The following is a 23923-nucleotide window of genomic DNA, read 5'->3' on the forward strand; positions in this document are numbered from 1 at the left end:
ATGGCAACTTTCAATAGTACGTGTGATTTTTGCTAAAAAATAAGCACTTACAGTACTCGGAATATTTATCCTGAGGGTACTTGGAGGAAAAAGAATCTTATGTAAAATATTATTTTGGGCTTTCCGACGTCAAGGGAAATTCCACACAGCATGACAATTTACTTAACTTTTTTTTTTTACATCCTCTGTCACCTCTGATTAAATTGAGCCAACTGTATCAATTACACGCGCTGTCTCCCTGCTTTACCTGGGCCCCTCATTACCCATACTGGAGGGATGTGTTAGAGAGGGTACCATGTAAACCAAAATACACACACAGCTATCGTGAAAACACATACAGGACGCATTTCATTAGGACCTTGTAGGCCTGTCATGATGACTTTTTTTTTGTTTTTTGGATGAGATATACTGTCTCAGAAATAATGGCATAAATGACATTACTGTCATTTTAAGACCATGTTATGCCACTGATATAGTAATAATAATAGATTAGCACAATAATGATATCACAATTTTAACTGACTTTTCATTATTAAGAATAAATTCAGACATTGGAATTGGGCTATAAAATGTCTAAATATCCTAATATATATAATAATAAAATATATATAATAATATAATATATAAAATAATATATATATATATGAGACACCATACAAAACAGAAGTATTGGGACACCAGCTTATTTGTTTCTTCCAAAATCTAGACTAGTAAAAATAAATAAATAAATAAACCTCACACTTTACACGCGGTTGTGCAAGGGATACAGCAGGATAGCATTACACTTTTGGAAAGGCCTTCCCAAAGTCCAGATTTCAGCTCTATTGAAGTCAGGTTAAGTCTGGTCTGTGCCTGAAAACCAACAACTTTAATGGACCTCTTAAGTGGCGTGAATTGGGTAGAGGCGATCCCTAGCAGTGTCCCTACTAATATCCAGCAATTACTGAACTGTCCCTAGTAATAAGATTTTAAATAAATAAATAAATAAATAAATAAACGGCCTGTCAGTGTCTTGTCAATGTCTCTGGCACAGAAACGGTTAACAGTGCTCCTTCTCTACTACACCTAGCCCTGCCTCCCTAACCTACATCGCTAACAGGATTGCCGTTTCTTGCGAACGTGTGAGAGGCTGTGGTTGTTGGAAGTGCCAAAGCTCTGTCAGCTAGATGTGCACGTAGGCTGAGAGTGAGAGATGCCATTCAACAGCTGTGTGCTCAAATATCGCTACTCGTATTGATTCAGTAATACAGTACATTTTATTACTAAATGAGGAACGATTCCGTAGGCTGTTATACTGGAACTGGTGGCAACCCTACACGTTAGGGTGTGTGTGTGTGTGTGTGTGTGTGTGTGTGTGTGGCTATTAGCCTAATTTGGTGATCTGCTCAGTCAGGATGGCAGCAAAAAATGAAAGGTGGACATTAGGAGCTACTTCACATCATATCATGCACACTGTTCATATGGCAACATCAGTGTGTTTTTTTTAGTCAGGTGACTGGAACAACCCTACCATGTGTAACAGGTCTTTTTGTCTTGCCTTTGTGCTTTCCTTTCCTGGTCTGTGTCTAGGCTCATTGAGAGCACATGGCTCTGTTTATGTTTGTTTCTTGTCTCCGCCCTAGCCCCGCCTTGTCATTAGTGTCCCTCTTTTGTAGCCCCGCCCTCTTGTTAGTCTCTGGTGTTGCTTGTTGGTCTTTATATGAGTAGTCCCTTTGTTCCAGTGTTTCTTCCTCTGGTCTTGTCCATGTTTCATGGTGGTTCATGCTGTGTTAGCTTGGCCTGTTTGTTTCTTTTGTTAGTGTTTTTGTTGTCCAGTTTGTGTTTCTTTGGTTCCTGTTTTGCTTAGTTTGGTTTTGTGTTTAATAAATATTACCTGCAATTACCTCCGCCTCCAAGCTCCACGTACTGTAATAGACCAGTGGTTCTCAAACTTCTTGATGAAGTACCACCCATTATCATACTTCATAGTACCACCTATGTGTCTCATCACAGACCCACATATTACACATTAAATAGGCACATTAAGTGTGTGTGTGTGTGTGTGTATATATATATATATATATATATATATATATATATATATATAAAACAGTTAAAACCAGACGTTTACATAAACTATATAAAAAGACACATATGCATTCTTTTCTCACTGTCTGACACGAAATCAGAATAAACTTTTCCCATTTTAAGTCAATTAGGATTACCAAAATTATTCTATTTGCTAAATGCCTGAATAATGAGAGTATTTTTATAAAATTTTTACATTAGGATTTGGTACCATTGCCCTTAAACTGTACCACTTGGGTCAAACGGTTTGGATATCCTTCCAAGTTTCTCAATAGTTGGCTGGAATTTTGGCCCATTCCTCCTGACAGAACTGGTGTAACAGAGCCGTGTTTGTAGGCCGCCTTGCTCGCACATGCCTTTTCAGCTTTGCCCATTAATTTTCAATAGGATTGAGATCAGGGCTTTGTGATGGCCACTCCAAAACATTGACTTTGTTCTCCTTAAACTGCTTTGTAACCAGTTTGGCAGTTTGCTTTGGGTCACTGTTCATTTGGAAGACCCATTTGCGCCCAAGCTTTTAACTTCCGGGCTGATGCCTGGAGATGTTGCTTCAGTATTTCCACATAATGTTCTTTCCTCATGATGCAAGATCTGTTTTGTAAAGTGCATCAGTCTCTCCTGCAGCAAAACAACCCCACAACATGATGCTGCCACCCCCGTGTTTCACACTTGGGATGGTGTTCTCAGGTTTGCAAGCTTCCCCCTTTTTCCTCCAAACGGAACAATGGTCATTATGGCCAAACAGTTCAATTTTAGTTTCGTCAGACCACGGGACATGTCTCCAAAAATGAAGGTCTTTGTCCCTGTGTGCGTTTGCAAACATTAATCTGGCTTTTTCTTTTGGAGTAATGGCTTCTTCCTGACAAAGTGGCCTTTCAGCCTATGCCGATACAGTACTCGTTTCACTGTGGATAATGACACTCTTACCAGCTTCAGCCAGCATCTTCACAAGGTCTTCTGCTTTTGTTCTTTGGGTCATTTGGGCACGTTCATCTCTGGGACACAGAACCTGTCTCCTTCCTGAGCGGTCTGATGGCTGGACATTCCCATCTTGTTTGTACTTGCGTATAATTGTTGGATGAGCCAGACTTTTGCAAGTCTACAATTCTCTTCCTGATATCTTGGCTGATTTATTTCGACTTTCCCATGGTGTTACACAAAGAAGCAGTGTGTTTTAGGTGTGCCTTAAAATACATCCACAGGTGTGTCTCTAGGTGTCACTCAGATGTTGCCAATAAACCAGAAGCTTCTAAAGACATGACATCATATGGGCTGTTTCAAATTGGCATAGTAATCTTAGTGTATTTAAACTTTTGACTTTGAAGAAAGTAATAAAAATTGTCTTAAAAATCCCCTCTCTCGTTATTCAGGCATTTAGCAAATAGAATAAGTCTGGTAATCCTATTTGACCTAAAACGGGAAAAGTTTATTCTAAATTCATGTCAGACAGTGAGAAAAAATGCATGTGTCTTTCTATATAGTGTATGCAAACTTCTGGTTTCAACTGTGTGTATATATATCATATATAAAATGTATTTGTGTGTGTATATGTGTGTCATTTTTGGAAGCTGACAAAAGCGAGAGACCTAATGATAATGTTTCAGAACGTATGAGATTGAAACAGCGAACGTGATGTTTAGACGTAATAGTGTGTCGGTTTAACCCATAATATTTTTTAAAACATTAGTTTTAACTAAACTGATTTTATTAAAATAGAATTATAAAAACATTTTTCTTCGTATTTAATTAGTAATTTGTTTTATATCACTTATTTTATTTATAATTATTAAATTATGTAATTACGTTTCCACAGTACCCCAGTTTGATTACCACTGCTCTAGATGGCATGACATTGCAGCCAGAGGCCCCCCTATGGACTGCTTTCACGTCTCCACCAGTCTCCAAGTCAAACCCCTTTGTATGACTAACCTTTTTGGGCTAGACTGCATACATGAGTGCATCTTCTACTCACGCTCGGTAGCTGTATTAGACACAATCATGGGCCATAAGATTAATCTGCTTTGCACATGTTGGCTTTGTGGTTTTGGCCTCATCAGACTGTAAGGGCTTCTAATCATACTCTAGCTCGGTGGCCATTAACCACATTGTAACTTAAAAGCATCATGAATCCAAGGCTGTAGGATTCAGAACATCAGCACTCAGTGCGGCTCTTGTAGATACAACAAGTTTCTTTGCAGTCGTAGACTTGCTCTTGCATTCATTTTTTTGCATTGCAATAAAATATTTAATAAAGTAATACATACATTCTTCCTCACTGTTAAAGATCTGAACAGAAATATTAGGACACACCTCTTAATCAGTGAATTAACACGAAAGCAGAGGTACTTCTCAGGATTTTCTCAGCACAACCTATTTCATTTACTTTAACTGAACTTCTTTAAATGTTAAGTATGTTAAGTCCTGGTAGAGTATTTGGCAGCAGTGCACACAGACCTGGTACACCAGAGACAGTCCTCCATTTAACGCAATACATGCAGGTCACTGCAGAATCAATCATTCTGTACATCCGCCTTTTGTGAAGGGGCCAAGTTGCAAAGTGGATGATGACAGTGCTGTCTTGTATCTTTATGGCAAGCCGCTATATAATGTGAAAACCACTTCCTGCCTCTGCTCTGGGACGCCGGAGGCTGAGCCATGAGTCACTGAACATCACAGGCCTCTGAGCCTAAGGTAAAGGATATATGGGATAAAGCTAAATCTGTGCCTACCTCCCCACCACCACTTACCACTGCAACAGCTCATGATGAAAACAGTTTACAAAGACGTCCAGAGTCTGGCCTGTGGGTGGGGGGCCCGAGGGCTTGAGGGAAGTGTGTGGGGGGACGGGAGCACCGCATCTACCAAATAGGACCCCTCAACCAAAAATGCTGCTTGCATGACAAATAGCACGCAAAGAGGAAACGGCTAAAAGTAGAACAATAAGCAAACAGATGGTTTCATTATGGCTGAAAAGGAAATTCTGTCTGTAGAACCCTTTTTTCTGCGAGTCTCGTTACAGTCCATCGTTGACCGTTTTCAGGAGGCTTTCTCAGAAGGACTGCTTGTGATAAATCCCTTCATTTCTGCACTGATATCGATTCAATGAGGATTAATCAGCTACAAAAGCATGCTAAATGATGGACTCAATAGCTCTCTCTTTAGGGCCTGACCACACAGTTGTTACATGTGGTGGTGGAATGATCACAGGAACACAGGGCCTAGATGATTGCGAGACAAACCAAAGTGAGGCCTGGTCATCTGGCAATCAGATTTGTAGTAATTCAAAAGAGCCCTCTGAACGAGGTCTTTCAAATATTCACTGCTATTGTCCTTATGAACAGCACTGGACTTCACGTTTTCCCATAAAGAAATAGTTCAGCCAAAAATCAAACTTACTCCACATTATCATGACAGCAAATACCTCATTTCCAACCTGCCTTGTTGTCAATTAGGAAACCAAATGTTGTATTCTGACACTAAACAAACACTTTAGTGGTCCACTAAAAATAAGCTGGGTATTTTGTATATTTTGGGTGTTTGTATGCTACAATTTCTAATGGGAATCTTTGTAAGAAGCCTGTTTAGTTTATCCAACCTGATCAAATGTGACATCTTTGAGGACTGAAATAGCCAGTGGTGTGGTCAGTGACATCATGTAATCAAGTGTGATATCACTGAGTGCAAAAACTGGTAAAGTCATGCATTTGAATGTGACATCACTGAGCACAGAATGAACTGTTGGTGTGGTCAGTGACATCATATAATCAAGTGTGACATCACTGAGTACAGAAATGGGTAAAGTCATGCATATGAATGTGACACCACTGAGCGCAGAATGAACTGTTGGTGTGGTCAGTGACATCATGTAATCAAGTGTGACATCACTGAGTACAGAAACGGGTAAAGTCATGCATATAAATGTGACATCACTGAGCACAACCTGTGGTGTGGTCGGTGACATCACTGAGCACACAGACAGATGGCATCATGTAATGGAATGTGCATTTGAGTGCAGAAACAGCCTGTGGTATGGATGTCCTGTTTCCTGGATGCTGACGCAGGACAATTGTAATAGACCACATAAACATCATCAATCATCAACTATTGAATAATGTGATCTGTAATAGACCTTAGTGTGTAATACACCTGTAGTAAGTGTGACGAGTTTGGTATGGTAATTACTAATTAGCGAGCTATAAACCCCATTACTTGTTAGCCTTGTAGCCCCAGTGCTAAACAAAAAGATACAGTCAGGTCCATAAGTGTCTGTGTAAGGATGCCTGTGTACACCAACTCATTGGATTTGAAATGAAGTGTTCAAGATGTGACTGAAGTGTACACCATCAGCTGTAGTTCCATTTACACAGGCTCAGAAGTAATTGGACAGTCAACCAATAAGCAGTTTGATGGCCATGTGTGGCCAGTTCCTTCGTTATTTCCCGATAAATTAAGGTGATAAATGGTCTGGAGTTGATTCTAAGGGATGGATTTGGTAGCCGGTTATGGAACCTCTAAAGTACAAACGTCAGACACCAAACATGTCTTAATTGATCAATTTCAAAGGGATAAAATTACACGACTGATTATTTTGTATGCGTTTGATTTTTGCCAAACTAATATTTTAAGTTGAGAAGTATTCAAATATTCTCCAGCGAACTAATCAAGTTGCGTGGTAATTGCAAGTGCAGAACAATACCAGCGGTTTGTTCCAAGGACCAAATGTCATCTAGTATTTTTCTGCTCACTTTATTTGGTTCAGAATATTTGTTTCAGATGTCAGTGCTTCAAAACTAATATCTCTCAAGGAAAAGCAAGGATATGCGCAAGTATGAGTTCATGTTTGACTACGGAGGCTTCTGGAAGGTTTCTGTGTAGATGTTCGCCAACGTTATTAAAAATCTATCCAACTCAAGTGCACCTTTTACAGTAAGCCCTTTAACTGTAAGTGCAGTGGACTGTGCTCAGCGTTTTTTATTCCCTTTACCAAAACATCGCACAGATTGGTTTTGCGGACCTGCTCCCCTGTGGACTCTGTCATACAAAGAACAATTCTCAGTGCTGGTTTCGTGACATGAGCCCGATCACGAAAAAAACTAGCTTGTTATCCTTCGGGTCTCTGGTTCTCGCCACACATGTGCCGAGCTAATTTCTGCAAAGCCAAGTTTCCCTCAAAACAGCACGTAGCACATTCAGAACTATCAAGTGCATTCAAGGCTTGTGCATGTACATAGTTCAAAAGAACATTCATTCCAGATTGAACCGATGCATTGCAAATCTCTATCAAGGAAGCTGAAACAGGAGAGTCTCATTTTTGCCAAGCTCTCAATTCTTTTCAACGCTAACAAGTCGAATAGGAGAGCTGGCATTTAGGTCCTGTGACTGTGGGTATTTGTTCAGCTGATTTAAATGTAGCCTATATCCACGGTGTACAGTTCTGCCTTAAAAAGCATGAATAAAACTTAATTTTTTGCTAAGGCACTTTTATTGTTCTATCCTGATGTACAGTACATTCCATACACTGCCCATAGCATTACCATCACTTGACTAATATAGTGATATTGTGGACTCTACAAGACCTCTGAAGGTGTCCTAAAGAACCCCAAGTACTGCCTCGAAGAACTTATACTTTTAACAGTGATAGGTGTCCTACAATGCTAGACTGTATTTACCTTGGCATAGTTGAATAGGGAAAGATTGGTAAAAGCTGTATAACTAAAACAAAACTAAAAAAACAAGCCAATCCCAAACCCACCAAACTGTTACATAACAGTCATATTTATGCCCCCAAAATGTACATTCTGACTAGAGGCTACACACAGCGGCTATGTGTGGTGAATATGGAAGAAAGTCTCTAACAAGGCTACCAGCTAGGATAGTAGGATGGTAGGATGAGAGGAAAAGGGAGAAGGCCAATGCTCTGTGTACAGCATCACCAAGAGAGTTGAGGGACTGTCTCAACAGTTGGGGAGTGGCTAAAAGGCACTAGCAGCACTAGGCAGACCAGAGAACAAGGACGTCTGACTGGGTACAATCTCTCCAGCTAGTTAACAGCACACCATGCCCAGAGGACATGGAAGGAACAGCAACACTATCCAGTAAGGCTAGGGAATAATTACAAGAAATGATTAGCTATGGTCAAAAGCCCATCTGCACCACAAGCCCCTTGAGCTTCAAGTATGGCTCGGCTTGACCCGCCATCCCTTAAGATCCACCGAAGACAAGATTCCAGGCACCGAAGTGGTGGAACAAACTTTCCTTGGGTGTCCGAACAGCTGTCTTCAAACGCCGACTGAAGGCCCACCTCTTCCGAGAGTACTTGGGCAAAGTATAGACTATTATGGTCTCCATATCGACTTGTGTATCTAAGCTTAGAGGTATCTTTGAATTTTAGTCTATGTAAACTATCTGAGGTTATTCTTGAGTAAGTAGTAAAGCACTTTTGTAAGTTGCTCTGGATAAGAGCGTGTGCGAAATGCCATACATTTAAATTAGCTTTTGTTACAGAGCTAAGCTAAGCTAGGTGGATAGGCTTGGCTATGTGTTGCAGCTGTGTGCCATCACTGTGACCTAAATCTAAGGTACAATGACAGAGTTGTAAATACCACAGTCACACATTTACTACTTATACACTGAAAACAACTTAAAATACTCAATGAGAGCATTCTTTGCTCCCTTAAAGTCCTGTGTTGTGAGGTGGGGCCTCCATAGATCACATCAATGACCTTTGGGTCACCAGTTCACTGGTTGTCCTTTCTTGGAGCACATTTGGTAGGTACTGATCACTGCATACTGGGAGCACACCCCCAAGATCTGCCTGATGTTTTGGAGCACTGACCCAGTCGACTGGCCATCACCATTTGGTCCATGTCAGAGTGGCTCAGTGGCTTCTTACTCCAAAAAGGTCCTTAGACTTGTTACATTAGTGAAACCCCATTTTGTGCAACACTGGTATGAGAGACTGTGTAACTGTGTAACCATGCAGAGAACAATTTAAACATTCAAATGGCTTTTGAGAGGTCATAGTTGTAGCTGTATAATCACTGCCTTTATTAAAGAACGTATGAAGAACCTCATTTCTTAAGGGTGTAAGAAATACAGATAGGTAAACCAATGTTCCATTTAGCCTTATGCAGCACCTGAGGTGCCAGGTCTCTGCAGCAGAACCACCAAATGCCAAGGCATCTTCACCCAGGTTAACTTGACCGTGCCCTGAAAAACAGGGCAGAAGGTCCAATTTCAGCCTATGCAAGCGAAGGATTAACACACGGGTGCATATGTACAGTGTGTGTTCGCAGCAGGGTTTTACTTGGCTGGGGAGTGAAGGCTCCTCCAGCCATTGAGTTAGAGTTTGTCAAGGCCTTTTTCTTTTTTTTTTTTTTTTTTGGAAGACACAAAACAATGAACAAAGAGCATGGTTGTGGTAGCTAGCTGTGAGTGGGGGGTAAGTGCAGCCCCCCCAGGTCCATCATGGCCACGCGAGGTCAGGACATCTGCTGACATTTTACTGCTGGGAGCTGGCCAGGCTGCAGGTTTTGGGGCTTCTGCCAGGACCTCATATCAGGAATGCGTAAAACTACCAGCTCTTCGAGACTTGCACCGGAGCCCTTGTGACCCTGCGTTTTGTTTTTTTTTGTTTGTTTTTTGAGGGTTTTTTTTTTTTGGTGTTTGTTTTTTTCCATCCAACCCTAGCTGTTGTAGATTTGAGAAGACACTGTGAACTGCAAACTTGGAGAGTGGCCCTGAACTAATATGCTGGTCTAGACGGTGTATGTTAATCCAAATAGAAAGGCAATTATTATGTGGCCAGTACGGATAACAGTTTGTTTTTGGCTGTATGCTCAGAGAGGCAAAACACTGATAAGCTCCATTTCACCGAGATGGCACCGATCCGACGCCTTCCCATCCAACGCAGGGTCAACATCGGTATTGGGTCAATATAAGGGCAAAATGCGAGACCAGAAATCAGGGGGAAAAAACGTTTTGGAAAAGGTAAGGAGCACCATGCAAACATGTGGGCATCCCAAGAGATTTAAGCTCTCAGATACCAAGGTATGAGACCTTAATTAGCTTGTTAGGACAATAGCTCATAGTTAGGAAAGACCAGGTGATCCAAATTGTAAAGCTTTATATGTTCTGTGCCTCCTCAAATTTGTCCAGACAAGCAGCAGCCATGGGTACACTCACATTACAAGCCCCATTAATCAATTCATATTTTTTGCTCAGATCGGATTTGGCTATCTTGACTGTTAATGTTCATAAAAGTAAGTAACCCGTAGATGTGAACGAATAAGTTCCTAAAATGGCACGCATGCACAAGTTCATATGCTTATGCACATTAAGGTGACCGGTCACTGGTTCTCAGAAGGCTCATCATGGAGTCGGCCCCAGCCTTCAACAAAAATAGGCAATCAACATGTTGGTTACACAGCAAGTGGAGGAAGCTCGGCGAGAATGTGCCAGTAGTGAGGAACAGGCAAAAGGACACATGACATCTGATCTGATCTAGGAAAAATCGGATATGCGTTACATTAAGGCAAAAAATCTGATTTGAGCAACAAAATTCACAACAAAATTCAGCATCAGGTGTTTTCAAAGGAACATCTAAACAAGCTGTATACTGTGAAGCAGGTTAGATGATAACAGTATCCACATGTAGGCTATCTATTACAGTGATGTGAAAATACTCTTTGGATGTGTGCTCTGTTTGCTGTGTTGGCCTATGTTTTGTGTTTGTTAAAGCAGCTTGTAAATTACACTTCTAGATGGCCTTTAGAAATGCTTCAATTAAAAATACACTATGTCCAAATGTCTATGGACACCCCTTACAATGAATGCTTTCAGCTACTTTAAGTGGCACCCATTGCTGATACAGATGTGCAAATGCACACACAGAGCTTGTCTAGACCCTCTAGAAAACTATTGCCAATAGAAAATGACTCTCTAGAGCAGATACACATGAACCTGGGGCACCATGCCTAATGCCAGGCAGGGGCTAGAGTGGTATAAAGCCCCACAGCATTAAGCTGTGGAGCAGTGAAATTTGTGTTCTCTGGAATGATGCTGGGATGAGTGGGGAAGTTGTGGATGAGGTATGTGGTGATCATCCAACATCCTGACCTCACTAATGTTCTTGTGGGTGAATGTAATCAAATTCCCTCAGCAGTGCTCCAATAAATGCAGTAGAAAGCCTTCCCTGGACAGTAAGGACAGTTACTTCCAACAAAAATGCTAAATAAATGTCCAAATACTTTTGTCCATACAGTGTAGCTCATTATGAAGCTTCATTTCACAAGAAGGATTGGTGTTGTTATCGGTACCAGCAAAGAAACACAGGTAGCTTAAAACCATGAAGATGAAGAACCATGTTTGTAATGGAGAAGCGCAAGTGTAAAGATCCTTTTAACAATCATTAGCTGTAAAGGTTCTTCATCAGTATAAAGGTTCTTTACACTCGCACATCTCCATTACAAACACAAATCCTAATTGAACCAAACATGGTTCTTCTATGGTATGACCCAAAGAACCATTTGTAGCACCTTCAGTGCAGTACTTCTAGTTCCTTCTAATTTGCTGGATGGACCTAAGCTGCAATAACAACATTTTTATTTATTTGGTCCATTTGTATCTGTCACAGGAAACCACAGAGAGAAGGGGAAAGAAAGAGACCTGGCGAGGACCGGGTCAGTCATTCAAACAGACCCTGGTCTCCCTTTAATCCCACAAAGAGAATCTAGAGTTTACTGTTGTCCTTGATTCAATGCAGTCATAACTAAATGCGGAACCTCTATTCACCGAAACAGCCATCATTCATTCAGGCATGTCTTTCATTCAAAGTTTTCTTCATTGGACTGTGGATCGGGTTTCACACAAGTCCTCTTACAGCAAAATCCCTTCATTTGTTCGTTTCGCGATTTGCTGGCAAGATACCTCCACTGTGAGCTGTCAAATGGAGCATGTTATATACTAGCCTTTAGCAGGGTAACAAAAGGGCAACATCTGATTAGCATTCACTGCACAATCTCTCTCTTCCCTTAGTATTTTATTACCACAGGTGCAGGGGCATTCATTGATCAGATGCACGCTATGGGCAAAGCTTGTCCTAATTGAAAACAGCTCTATTTATACACCTGCAGGCACTAAAGGTCTCTAAGAACATGAGGGGTTGCTGAAAAGAGGGTGAAAGAGAAAGAAGGCGAGAGAGACAGAGAGAATGAGGAGGGTTATAGTGAAGAATGAATGCAAAAGAAGTGGAAAAAAGCACTCCTGGAAAGAAAATGAGCTTTTGGAGTGGCTGGATGTGACGACCGTTTTATTCGTGACATGTTCAGAAAATCCTTCATGCTCAGCTTCATTAGGTTGAAATGTTTTTGAACTGTAAATGTATTAGATCATCTCTGTGGCTAGAGTTTACTGTGAATTCACAGGTTTTAAACAGCAGGTTTGAAAAGTAAAGACTAAAAACGTAAAGCAAGGAAGCCTTGAATGTTGTTTCAAATACATTTTTAGCCATAACATTAGTAGCAGGTAGGAAGGTGAAGTGAAAAATATCATCTATATCATCTACAGTGGCATCATATATTAGGCAGCAAGTGAACAGTTAGGTGATGTGTTAAAAGCAGAAAACAACAAAAGCAGCAAGCATAAGGATCTGAGGGACTTTGACAAGGGTCATATTATAAGTGCAAGATGCCTGCATCAGAGCATGTCCAAAGCATCAGGGAGGTCTTGTGTGGTTTCAAGAAAGAACAATCAATGAACCAGCGACAGGGTCATGGGCGCCTAAGGCTCATTGATGCTGATGGAGGATGACCTCACCTCACGACTTGCAGGACTTAACGGATCTGCAGCTAATGTCTCGATGCCAGATACCACAGGATGCCTTCAGAGGCCTTAAATGCCTCAAATGCTCAGATCTGTTGTGACTGCACAAGGGTAACCAACTCAATATTAGGCAGGTGGTAATAATGTTATGGTTGATCAGTGTATGTTTTGAATACAGTTTCTTTTCACGCTTTCAACAGTCTAACAGATTTAAGTGTTCTCTTCTCTTAACTGGAACAACAGACTAGCAGACTGAATGTCTTTCCCAGCACAGCTGGGCTATTATTAATAAGGTTTCTCCATCCCACACATGTGTGTTCAGATGAAAAGAGCAACTGCTGAGCAATCGAAACAAAGAGATTCAAATTCCATCAGCTGCACTTTTTAATAGAAGCTATCTGTTCCAAAATGTATGAAATCTGATCATATCTACACAATTCTGATATTTAAATCAACCCATAGGAGATATGTGGCTACGAAACACTCAAATTCCACAAATCTCTGACAAAGTCTCTGAGTTTGATTGGATTTAAACACAAGCAGCTGTTGATTTGGTTGACTTGGTTTTAAGTACAGTGTGTTTTGAGTTAACAGGTGGAACAAGTGGAACTTAAGCAGGGAGCACTTCGCTTGGTGGGAGTGTGTTCTGTTCAGACTGATGTCCGATACAAATAGTTTTGAGTAGTAGATCGAATTTTGCAGTAACACATAGCCTCTAACTGCAGTGTTGTTATAATACCAGTTACTGTGGCTACCGTTGCTTCTGGAACAAAACCTCTTATCTTTATAAAAGAACCTATCGAACTTCCACCTGCGCCGTTTAACAACGCGCTAGTCAGTTTTCAGCCTCCCTCAAGAAACTTCATTGGGCTTCAGCACAGCCAACAGGAGGGGAGTTAACATGTCTGGAGGTCCCTCCAACTCGGACGAAAGCCTAGTTTGTGTTGGCCCGAAGCGTGTCAATCAAAAGTTCTAGGCATCCGCCAGTGACTAGTTCAGCAAAGACTGAAGATCAGCACTTACTGAGCTTCATTTTGGAGGAGAGAAGATCCAGCAGGTTTAATTCCTCCCATTCAGTCCATATAAACATTAGCGAGCCCCCTGAACACCACAGCTAGCGAAGAGACACAGGTTCGTATTTCTACATTAAACTATTTACCAAGATACAGCGATGAGGGGTCTCTTCCTTACAATTTTTGACCAAACCTGTCTGAGAGCAGCTTTCTTAGCTCCTACTTTTTTCTTAGAAATGAAAACTAGATATTAACATACTGTTTTTCATAAATGTTTGGCGGTAGACATACCTCTGTGTGCACAGAGATTTTTAGTCTGTTATCACAAGTGCAAGGGCAGGTACCAGGTAGCCTAAGCTGAAAGACAGAGGGACATAATAACAGTAACTAAAGGAGGCGGGACTGCAAACGGTCAATTACTATGAAAATGACTGATGATCTGACGAAGACGCGGCAGACAGGGATTAGGTTTAAAAACCTTTAGTTTTGATTTATTACTTTACTTTCGCTGCGAGCAGAAGCCTCTGACCATGTTTTAGCAGGGTTGAATGCCAAAGGGACACGTCTACAGGTGGTTAGGCAGGGGAGCTGGCCACAAGCAGCCCGAGAAAACACAAATATAGTCCTCCAAAAATGTTTCCTGAAGGCTGACCGCACCGACTATGCAATCATCGTCCAAGTCCAAGTCCAAGTTTACAGCATCCCAAAACTCCCACAAACACACAGAAAACACAACCTTCACTCTCTTCCCAGTCCAGACGATACAGCCCCACAATCTCACACGAGGGACTCATGTGGTGACATGTTTTGGCCAAGCGCCTTCATGAAGATTCTGCCCCAACAACCAAACTGGTGTAAACCCTCCTCTTTGGAGAAGCAAGAGAGAGGACATTATACAAGTCTGTCATTTCATTCCAGTGAATCACATAATGGCCGGCCATGACCCAAAATCGGCCAAAGGCCACTGTGGGAATGCCGTGTCGCTGCTTATTTGATTTTTAGCCTCTTATAAATAAAGCTGCTAGAGCAGGTTCTTTGGAGAAGAATTTTTTTTAGTGGGATATGTAAGAATTTCGTGTAAGACCCACATCCTACGTTTTTCATTTACCCTTGGTTCACCCTTTTAGGAGGTTTATGAGAATATCACCTTTTCCAACCTCTCTTTGTACCCTGAAATGAACAGTTACTGTGCCTTTGAGATTTACATATGTAAAAAAAAAAAAAACTCTGATTGGCTGTGATCCAAAATGAAACACTTCTTATAATTTGTGTTCATGATGTTGTGGGAGGAGCTAAATTGAAAAGGTGAATATCTGTGAACACTAGTTGATCAATATCAATGAATTTAAAATAATCAGTTGTGCAGGATATGGGCCTTTTAAAGTATAAAGAAACTTTGATTGTGCTTAAAAATGTAACTTACCAAACTTACCAAAATAGTTCTTTAAAGAACCATCCAGTAAAATTTTTCTTTATTTTGACAAGTGTAGATGGATCTAAACGGATTGCCTTGTCTAGGCTAATGCACAGGAATCTGTGACCACACCAGCGGAATCAGTGGGTCATGCTGTCAAGCTGAACATCACCGTCAACCTGCGTCAAAAGTGCTGACTTGAAATGTGGTTATTTGTTCGATGGCGATAGGTGAAGTAGAAATGGAGATAGCATGATTACAAAGTACCCAGAATGGGATGGAGCTGGCGTTGCATTTATCGCTATATCTTCGACATGTTTTATGTCATGAAAACTAGAATGGCCCTAATACACACCCTTGTCTGACACCATGTTGCAATACACCATATTGTCCTTGACATTTACCCTAAATGTGTAAATCAGTCATTCACGTTCACATCCAACTTGCAGATTTACTGGAAAACACACTGACAAACATGCACTCTCAAGGTCACGCCATGGTGTGAAGATCCCTTTCTGTCCCTCTCTGTGGTCAATGCGCATGAACTTACTTCTGCTGGGTCCTGTTGGAGAGCCCTAAGGCCTCCGCAGCTGCTTTCCTTGTCTCGAATTCCTCCCTCTTCAGGACCCCGCCGCTGCTCCTGTAGCCCAGCTCCACCAGCTGGCGGGCCAATTCCTCATCCTGGAGGAGCAATGAAACAGATCTAGTGAGCTTCGCAGAGGCTGGGAGAGGGGGTGGTTACAACTCAATGAACAATATGTGTGAGTCTGTCCAATTCAACCTGACTTCTGGGGCATCATCCCAAAAATACAAAATTGGGTAGTAACATGTGGTGGAACACGTATAGCAGAATACACTATATAAGGTTTGTAGCTCTGTGCTAAAGCTCTTTCCGAAAGACGGACAAGTTAACCCACTCACGTCCAAGTCCAGGCTTTCGTTTGTCATTCCTGAAACTAACTTAATAAGATCACTGTTAAGGAAACAGTAATTGTGCATATTTTCTTCACATAGCTACTAAATAATACGCCTTAGAATATCAGCACAAAAAATAACCTAAAGGGTTAATCAGTGCACGGCTGAGGACGCTGTGGTTTTCTGGATCAAGGATTTCTGCCACATGTCACTGTTGCCCACTCAACATGAATCGTGCCATTTCCAGATGATTGAGAGATTCTCTAGGCCTTCAAACGAAGAGGCTGCTTTCATGTGGCCATGGGGCAATGAGTCGGTGAAGCTATGCTCGCTATGAAGTCTCATCAGAGCTTTTTGTTTTAAAGGCTATGGTACGGTTTGGTAAAATGCTATGCGAACTGTTTATCTGTTTATTTTGTTTGAATTTGTGAACCCAAAAGTGTTCCACACACACTTTGAGGCAGAACAGCACTTCTCGCTTTTTTTTTCAATAGGCTCTAAACTTACTTCTTTAAGCTGTTTTAAATACTACTTTTGATATTTGAGTACATTTAAAAGCAAGTACTTTTGTACTTTTGCTTAAGAAGATATGTAAACGTTTACTCTTATTCTAGCACAGTCTTAAAGCGGGTTATTCAATGGTCTTTAGTAAAGGTAGAGCCCTGCCAACTCAAAAAATCATCTGAAGGTTTCTCGGCCTGGTTAATCCTTTAAAACAATGGTTCTTAAGTCTGTCAATAGTGCTTAAGTCTGATGGTGGTGATCAACAGCCCTCGAGAGTTCAGCTCCAACACACCAGGCTCTAATATTCAGATGCTCCTTGAGGCCTTCAATAACTGGAACTCTCTAGGGGCAGTAGATTACCAGCACTGGAGTTTGCACAATCTAAAGCATTGTTTTTTAGGAGGGCTCGTTTCTCACCCCTTGTGCTTTTCTTCAGCATATGGAAATGTGAGTGGTCATGTGCTGGAAATAAGCACATACTGTCACCCTCTGAACGTACCGAAGGATTGGGTGTTGTGTAGACAACTCAAAGAATAATAATTAAAAATATAATTAATAAAAATTAATGTATTTAAATGTATTGAACCAGTTAAATTAGTATACAAGTATAATTTACAATATCTGAAGACATTTTCACAGTTATGATATATTGTTTTTCTGAGGTCTGGTAAATTGAAACAGTCAAAGACTCTATTCACATCTGATCGCTTCATGTAAATAGTATCGGCATTGTATCCGAAAAAGATTCAAAGAATCTATACTTTTTTTAGTCAAATGTGCTCAAATGTATTACTGGTGTTTCGGTTTATACTGGGAGGAGTTTTGGTTGTCGAATGCGTCTTGGAGAGTGATGAGTGATTAAATGAGTCTTGAGTGTGTTTATACTACGCATTTGTATGTGGCTTGGCCTTATCCAGATAAGATAATCCTCATACTCAAGATGCATGAAGTGACCAGGTGTAAACAGGGTCAAAATGCACCAGCCAGATTTCAGGCTCATTTCTGGCCTATGTAACAGTAGGGGTGAGTGATAGGGTGTAACTATAAAAGTAATACGATGCTGTCCTAATGTTTATTTTGTATTCTAACATCTGATTTGTTGACAAGGTCAAAAGAGGAGAACCAGTGGTGACAAACTGCAAAAATACTATTAAAAGTGAATACTGTGGTCTCAGTATGGCTCAGCATGCTATTGCACTGCCACTATGGCACTGTGGTCATGAGTTCGAATCCCAAGCCATGCTTCCTTGCTTTTAGAGTCTGAGACAGCACAATTGGACGTGCTCTCTCCAAAGGCAGTGATTGACTTTGCATGTATCGTCAGAGAAGTCCTTACCCTCCTAATGTTAGAAGCATTGCTAGTGGTAGGTGGCGCTACAAATGGGTGGGTTAACTGGCACTACCAAACTGAAAGAAATAGGGTTAAATTCGATAAACAAACAAAAAAAAAACAACAACTAAAACTAATATACTACAGTACTAATGTTTGTGTTTAATATTTCACAAACTGCACTGCACTACATCCACTTAACCAACGCTCTTGGTAATCAATCATGCAGTTCGGAAGTGTTCCAGCACTTCACATGACAATATCCACAACATGCCCAGAAGAGCATATCCTGACATACTGTGATGTAATTTATGACATATCAGTAAATATTGGTATATTTCCCAGCTTCAAAGCACTTCACATATGGCCCTACTTTAGACCTACTTCCAAAGCAGGACAGGTCTAACCTCGAAAGCTCTGCAAAGCAACAGCTTAATAAAAACTGATCGACTCCATAATATTATAACTCCTCAACGGCCAAAAGTCTGTGTCTTGGAATTGCAGCAGTGAAGTTAGTACACCATATAGCTTAGAATACACACATTCCAGGGAGCCAAAATGAGCTCTCTCCAATGAAAACTGATCCGTAACATGTGTCTAAAACCGTCCCCTTGGGGTAATCATAGTTAACAAAACACATATTGAGTTTACTATTATAGGTAATTCCTCTACCTAATGTTTGAATTATTTATAAACCTCATCTCCCGGGCACCACATTAGCAAATCCCAAGTAAGCAAGCAGTCAGGCGAAAAAATGTTATTTGGAAATCTGTCTTGGGTCCATGGGGGGGCCAGGGAGAACATTTCCAGGACTCAAAACAGGTAGAAACAGCCAGTACCTCTTTTTTTACCATACAAAATAGAAATGACAATGTAATAGTTTGAGCTATTGGCTAGACAGCTGGGTCAGATGGTGTCTGTCATAACATTAACACATTAACATTAAAATTGGTGATCCGCCATAACATTAACACCACCTGTCTAATTATGAGTAGGTCCCTCTTGTGCCGCCACAACAGATAGTAAGCATTTTAGGCCTGGACTCCACAAGACCTATGAAGACGTCCTGCGGTATCTTGCACTGACATGTTGGAATTACATACCTTCTAAGTCTAGTAAGGTGTGAGCTGGGACCTCTATAGGTCACATCAATAAGCCTTTGGATGCCCATGACCCTGTTGCTGCTTTGCTGGTGTTTCCTTTCTTAAACCACGTTTTGGTAGGTAGCTACTATCCACTGCATATCATGGCGGGGAAGCCACACAATACCTGCCTGTTGTTTGGGAGATGCTCTGACCCAGTGGTCTAGCCATCATCATTTTTACCCCTGTTAAAATGTCTTAGACTCGCATGCTTGCCCATTTGTCCTGCTTTTAGCACATCAACGTCAAGAACTGACTGTTTACCTGCTGCCGAATATACATCCCACTCCCATGTTTTTCACTTCACCTGTCAGTGTTATTAATGTCATGGCTGATTGTGTGTAAATTGCTAGCTATAGCACTGACAGATTCATCCTTGCAACATGGCATTAATTGAAATCACCTGCAGACCAAACAGGAAAAACACCAGGTTGATACCTGAGGCCTCAAACGTATTCAGGTAACCTACAGTGGAGCTGATTGGTGGTACATGATTAGCTATCTAGTATTTAGGCATGACAGCTTTTTAAATGGTTATTAGTAATATTATTAATTCATCATATTTTATTACATTTGAATGAATAATTAGCCAGACCGATCATCCTACCTCCCTTGTCCACATTTTTATGAAAGCGCTGTGGAAACGTTACAGGCGCATTCGTGCTGCCATCTAGCGCTTCAGCAGAGCAGCGAGCTGAAAGCCAACAACCACTGTGTGCATGGAGCTGAAATCCTTGACTGAATATTTAGCTAGTACCTACACCGCCCCCCAAGCTTCAGTAAACGTTAAATTAACGTTCGTTAGTCTTCATTAGCTAGCTAGCTATATTAGACTAGCTATACTTGTGTAGGGGCTCGTTGCGTTAGCAGAGACCTATGCTAGCTAGACCTAGCAGGCGTCCCTATGTGAGGAATGGCCGTTAGACAGGACATAAGCAGGGAAGGGAAGCTCCATATGGGAATCCCAACATCCACGCTTTATTTACCTCCAGGTAATACAGGTCCAACGGCCTTATCCGAGAGTCTAGGAAGTCTTCATAAGTGTGAAAGTCGGTGACGATGCTGTCTATAGCGGCGGCAGAGCTGTCCCCCTCCATGGCGTTTTCCTGTTTCCATAGCGACGCGTCATGTGGCCGCGTCGGTGCGCGTGCGCGCTAAGCGCGAGCATTATGAGGGTCTGCTTAGAGATGAGGCGATAGCACTTTTCACACCATGACCGCACTGATACCTACATAAGCCCCCCTTCCACTTAAAATACAGCAAAAAGCTAGATCTAATTATTTATTTATGCTTAAAATGTAATAAATTATTATACTAATGATATGACATAATGATTAATAATGAATTATTCATATTAAATTATTCATATAATGTTAATTCATTCATTCAAAAATAAATGATAGTCTCTCAAAATTATTTAGTACCTCAGGACAATGACCTAGCATCTAAAAAAAAGATTTAGTATCTCAAAACCTTTAAAAAGACAAGAGTCACACACAGTGACGGTGGGAAGCCATTGCTGCGGTGCCCGGGGAGCAGAGAGGATGAAGGGCCTTGCTCAAGGGCCCAACAGTGGCAGCCCAGGTATCAAACCCACATACCTGTCTTCAGTATCCCCTAAAAGCATCTACAAAGAATGACTTAGCATCTAAAAGGAATGATTTAGTGTCTCAAAATAAGGGCTGGGATCACAACATAATACGATGATCTCAAAATAATGACTGAGCATCTCAACATAAGCTTTAAACCTCTACATGGATAAATGGTAGGGTTGTATTCTTGGGTGAGGTCATACACATGTCGATCAACGTATTTGAGTTTGATTAAACATTTCCATGTTTTCAACTTTGTGGACAAAGAAAGGCAGCAATCATGTAATGCCACAACAAAAATGGCTGCCAACTCATGTATGGCCTCAGAGTCACTGTTAGCTTACATTGAGATTTTAAATCAGATTAGCAGCCTAGCACTAAGCTCTCCCACTTCAAGAGTTGGAAGTGTTTATATGGGTAGCATTACTCTCACTAAGCTTACTAAGAGTTTTTTTTATTATTATGATTTATTTACGATTATTAGTAGTATTTTATCACGGGTTCAAAAGTAGTCTGTTTGCTCTACTGGATAAATTGTAAGGTTGATGGACAAAGAATTAGCTTCATCCACCACTTCGCTTAAAATGCTTGGTTTTGTCACTCATTGCCATATTAACAGATAGTTCCTGTCCATCTGAGCCCACTCTTCCTCTAACTTTGTCCAAGCAGAACACAACACCACAATGTTTGACGCATTGCTGCAGATCACTGTGTGACCAGTTCTGCAGGCATGATGAAACACTAGGACACTTTGACTGACCAGCTAAATCACAAGCGTTCATTCCTGACTCTCAGTCGGTAACGGCAGGTCACTGGTCTCAAGAGACTGCTGTACTCCCTAATGTAAGGAGACACATAACCAAGTCGTAGGCACTACTATCATGTCTAATGAGCTTATTATTATGTAATACAACATTATAATGTATATTGTTACACAACCACATCATCTCTCTATCCCTAGTCCTAGTCAAATGGTTTCATTGCAGCTAATCAAAGCACCCTGTAGGATGTGCACTAGATAAACGATGCCCTGCTGAAGTGCATACTAAACATTACATTGCGAGGATGTCAAGGAAGAACATGACATTCCTTGAACAAGATGTGGTTTCACTGAAGCACTGAAGCTGTAAGATTATGATAAAATAATTGTGAGTTCATCCACAGTGCTTTTGGGGAAACTCATTCCTCATGTGTTCTTTAGGGCTCAGTGCTGCTATAGGCCTTTGTTGAGCTCTGCTGGCCTCTAGTGGCAACCATGGCCTCATTTTACTGAGCTGTTTCTGCACAGGGGCAAAATAAATAAAGGAAATCATGCTGTGATGTTGATTTAGGATTGTATGTGTGTGTGTGTTCTTGGCTACATATCTATATGAAGCAATAGTGAGCAAAAACATTGATTCAAAATACTTTATATTGGATAAGAAGTCATAAAATAGATGTCATTTATATCGTATCTATAAATCCCTTCATCTTTTTTTGCTTACAATTTCAGAACGCACAAAAACAGAGTATTATGTAATCTCTGAGGTCTATGACGACAGAATACTGCCTAAGTAAAGCCAGAATCATCAGAGTCCCTTATGAACAAAGGCAGGCAATCTTATCACGCAAATGTGTCCTCTCCTGGAACTGCGTCTGCGCTGTTGTTGAATCACTGTAAATCCCAAAAAACAGCCATATAGTCACAGTTGGATTCTTTGCATAAAGAGTTTTAAAATCTTCCTTAAGTGCTAAATACCTAGGGCTGCACCCAATATTGTAATTGTGGGCCAGTGCCATGTGTTATGTAGACAAGAGCAGAGAACAAAGTAACACAGATGTTTTCGAGTAGTTAAATAGCTCTTAGTAGAACATACTTTTGGACATCTTCACATATTCTCCTAACATTGTGTCCGATTGTGACACTCCAAGGCTTATTACACACTATGGTGTAATTATTCAGTAACTATAGGGACAGGTGGGGCTCTTCTCTGGTAATAGAACACTTATGGCAGGCCATAGACTTTATAAGAGGTTAAAATGCCCATGTATGGGTAGACAAACTAGGAACTAGAAAAATTGGTTCCATGTTGGCCTCACATATGGATGCCCTCCCAGATTAGTGATTGGACTAGGAGGGGTTAAATATGGGCCTCATCTTGGTTGTACACTGCATATGGGGCCCATGTGAGATTGGGTGGGCTGTAATGATGGGGCCTATTTGGGAAGCCCAACTGGGTCCCAGTAAAAACACATGTACAAACCCACATTTGGAACTCTGGAACCCACCTAGCGTGCTGGCTGGGAAATTCAGTCTGAAGATTTTGTGCCATACATGTACCTTTTTTATCATAATTGTTTTTGGGCACTGAGCTATGTGTAGAATTAATCAAATTCACACCTATGTTAGTTTAGTCTCTCACTTGGTAGCAGGGGTGTCAAATCTTGCCCGCAGAGGCCGGTGTGGCTGCAGGTTTTCCTCTGAACACCCAGCCGTACACCTGATTCCACTTTTGATCCACGTTTGATCAACAGGTGAGTCTTCAACCAACTGATCACGTGCTTTTGCTTGGCTGGAATGAACACCTGCAGCCACCCCAGCCCTTTGCGGATAAGATTAGACACCCAGTATGAAAGCAAGCAGGTACAGCCTCCACACCGCAGGGTTAGTTTTACCACTTACAATTAAATTACCTATAGTAAACAGTAAGAGATGCCAATCCCTCCATATAAAAGTACAAAAAAGCTTAAATACTTATGGACCTGACTCCATCTACACATCTGTACAGATCAATATGAGATCATTTATTGTTTCTTCTGAAGTCAATGGTTTTAAAGTTGTTTTTTTTATCCTGTTATTGTTGGAGTAACTGTCTCTACTGTCCAGGGAAGAAGGCTTTCTATTAGATTTTGGAGCATTGCTGTGGAGATTTAATTGCATTCAGGGTCAAGTGCATTAGTGAGGTTAAGATGTTTAATGATCAACACCCCACGTCATCCTCAATGCCTCAAAAGTATTGGGCGGTGCACCATCATTCCAGAGAACACAGTTCCACTACTCCACCACTCAATGCTGGGAGGCTTTATAACCCTCTAGCCCACGCCTGGCATTAGGCATGGTGCCAATAGGTTTATCTGCTCTAAAG

At 41.1% G+C, this 23923-nt stretch overlaps 1 protein-coding gene across 1 annotated transcript in view; it reads right to left on the bottom strand.

Annotated features, from left to right (window-relative positions):
- The window catches only part of cfap299 (cilia and flagella associated protein 299), a 100304-nt gene extending 79995 nt beyond the window's left edge, over positions 1 to 20309 (bottom strand). The window contains exons 1-2 of the mRNA XM_072664726.1: positions 20193 to 20309; positions 15866 to 15996 (exon numbers count right to left, since the gene is read on the bottom strand). Of these exons, the coding sequence (XP_072520827.1) occupies positions 15866 to 15996; positions 20193 to 20303 (242 nt within the window). The 5' untranslated portion in view covers positions 20304 to 20309. The remainder of the gene's footprint in view (positions 1 to 15865; positions 15997 to 20192) is intronic.
- Between the last annotated feature and the right edge of the window lie 3614 nt (positions 20310 to 23923).

The sequence above is a fragment of the Salminus brasiliensis genome, chromosome 20, assembly GCF_030463535.1.
Source record: "Salminus brasiliensis chromosome 20, fSalBra1.hap2, whole genome shotgun sequence".
Classification (NCBI taxonomy): Eukaryota; Metazoa; Chordata; class Actinopteri; order Characiformes; family Bryconidae; genus Salminus; species Salminus brasiliensis.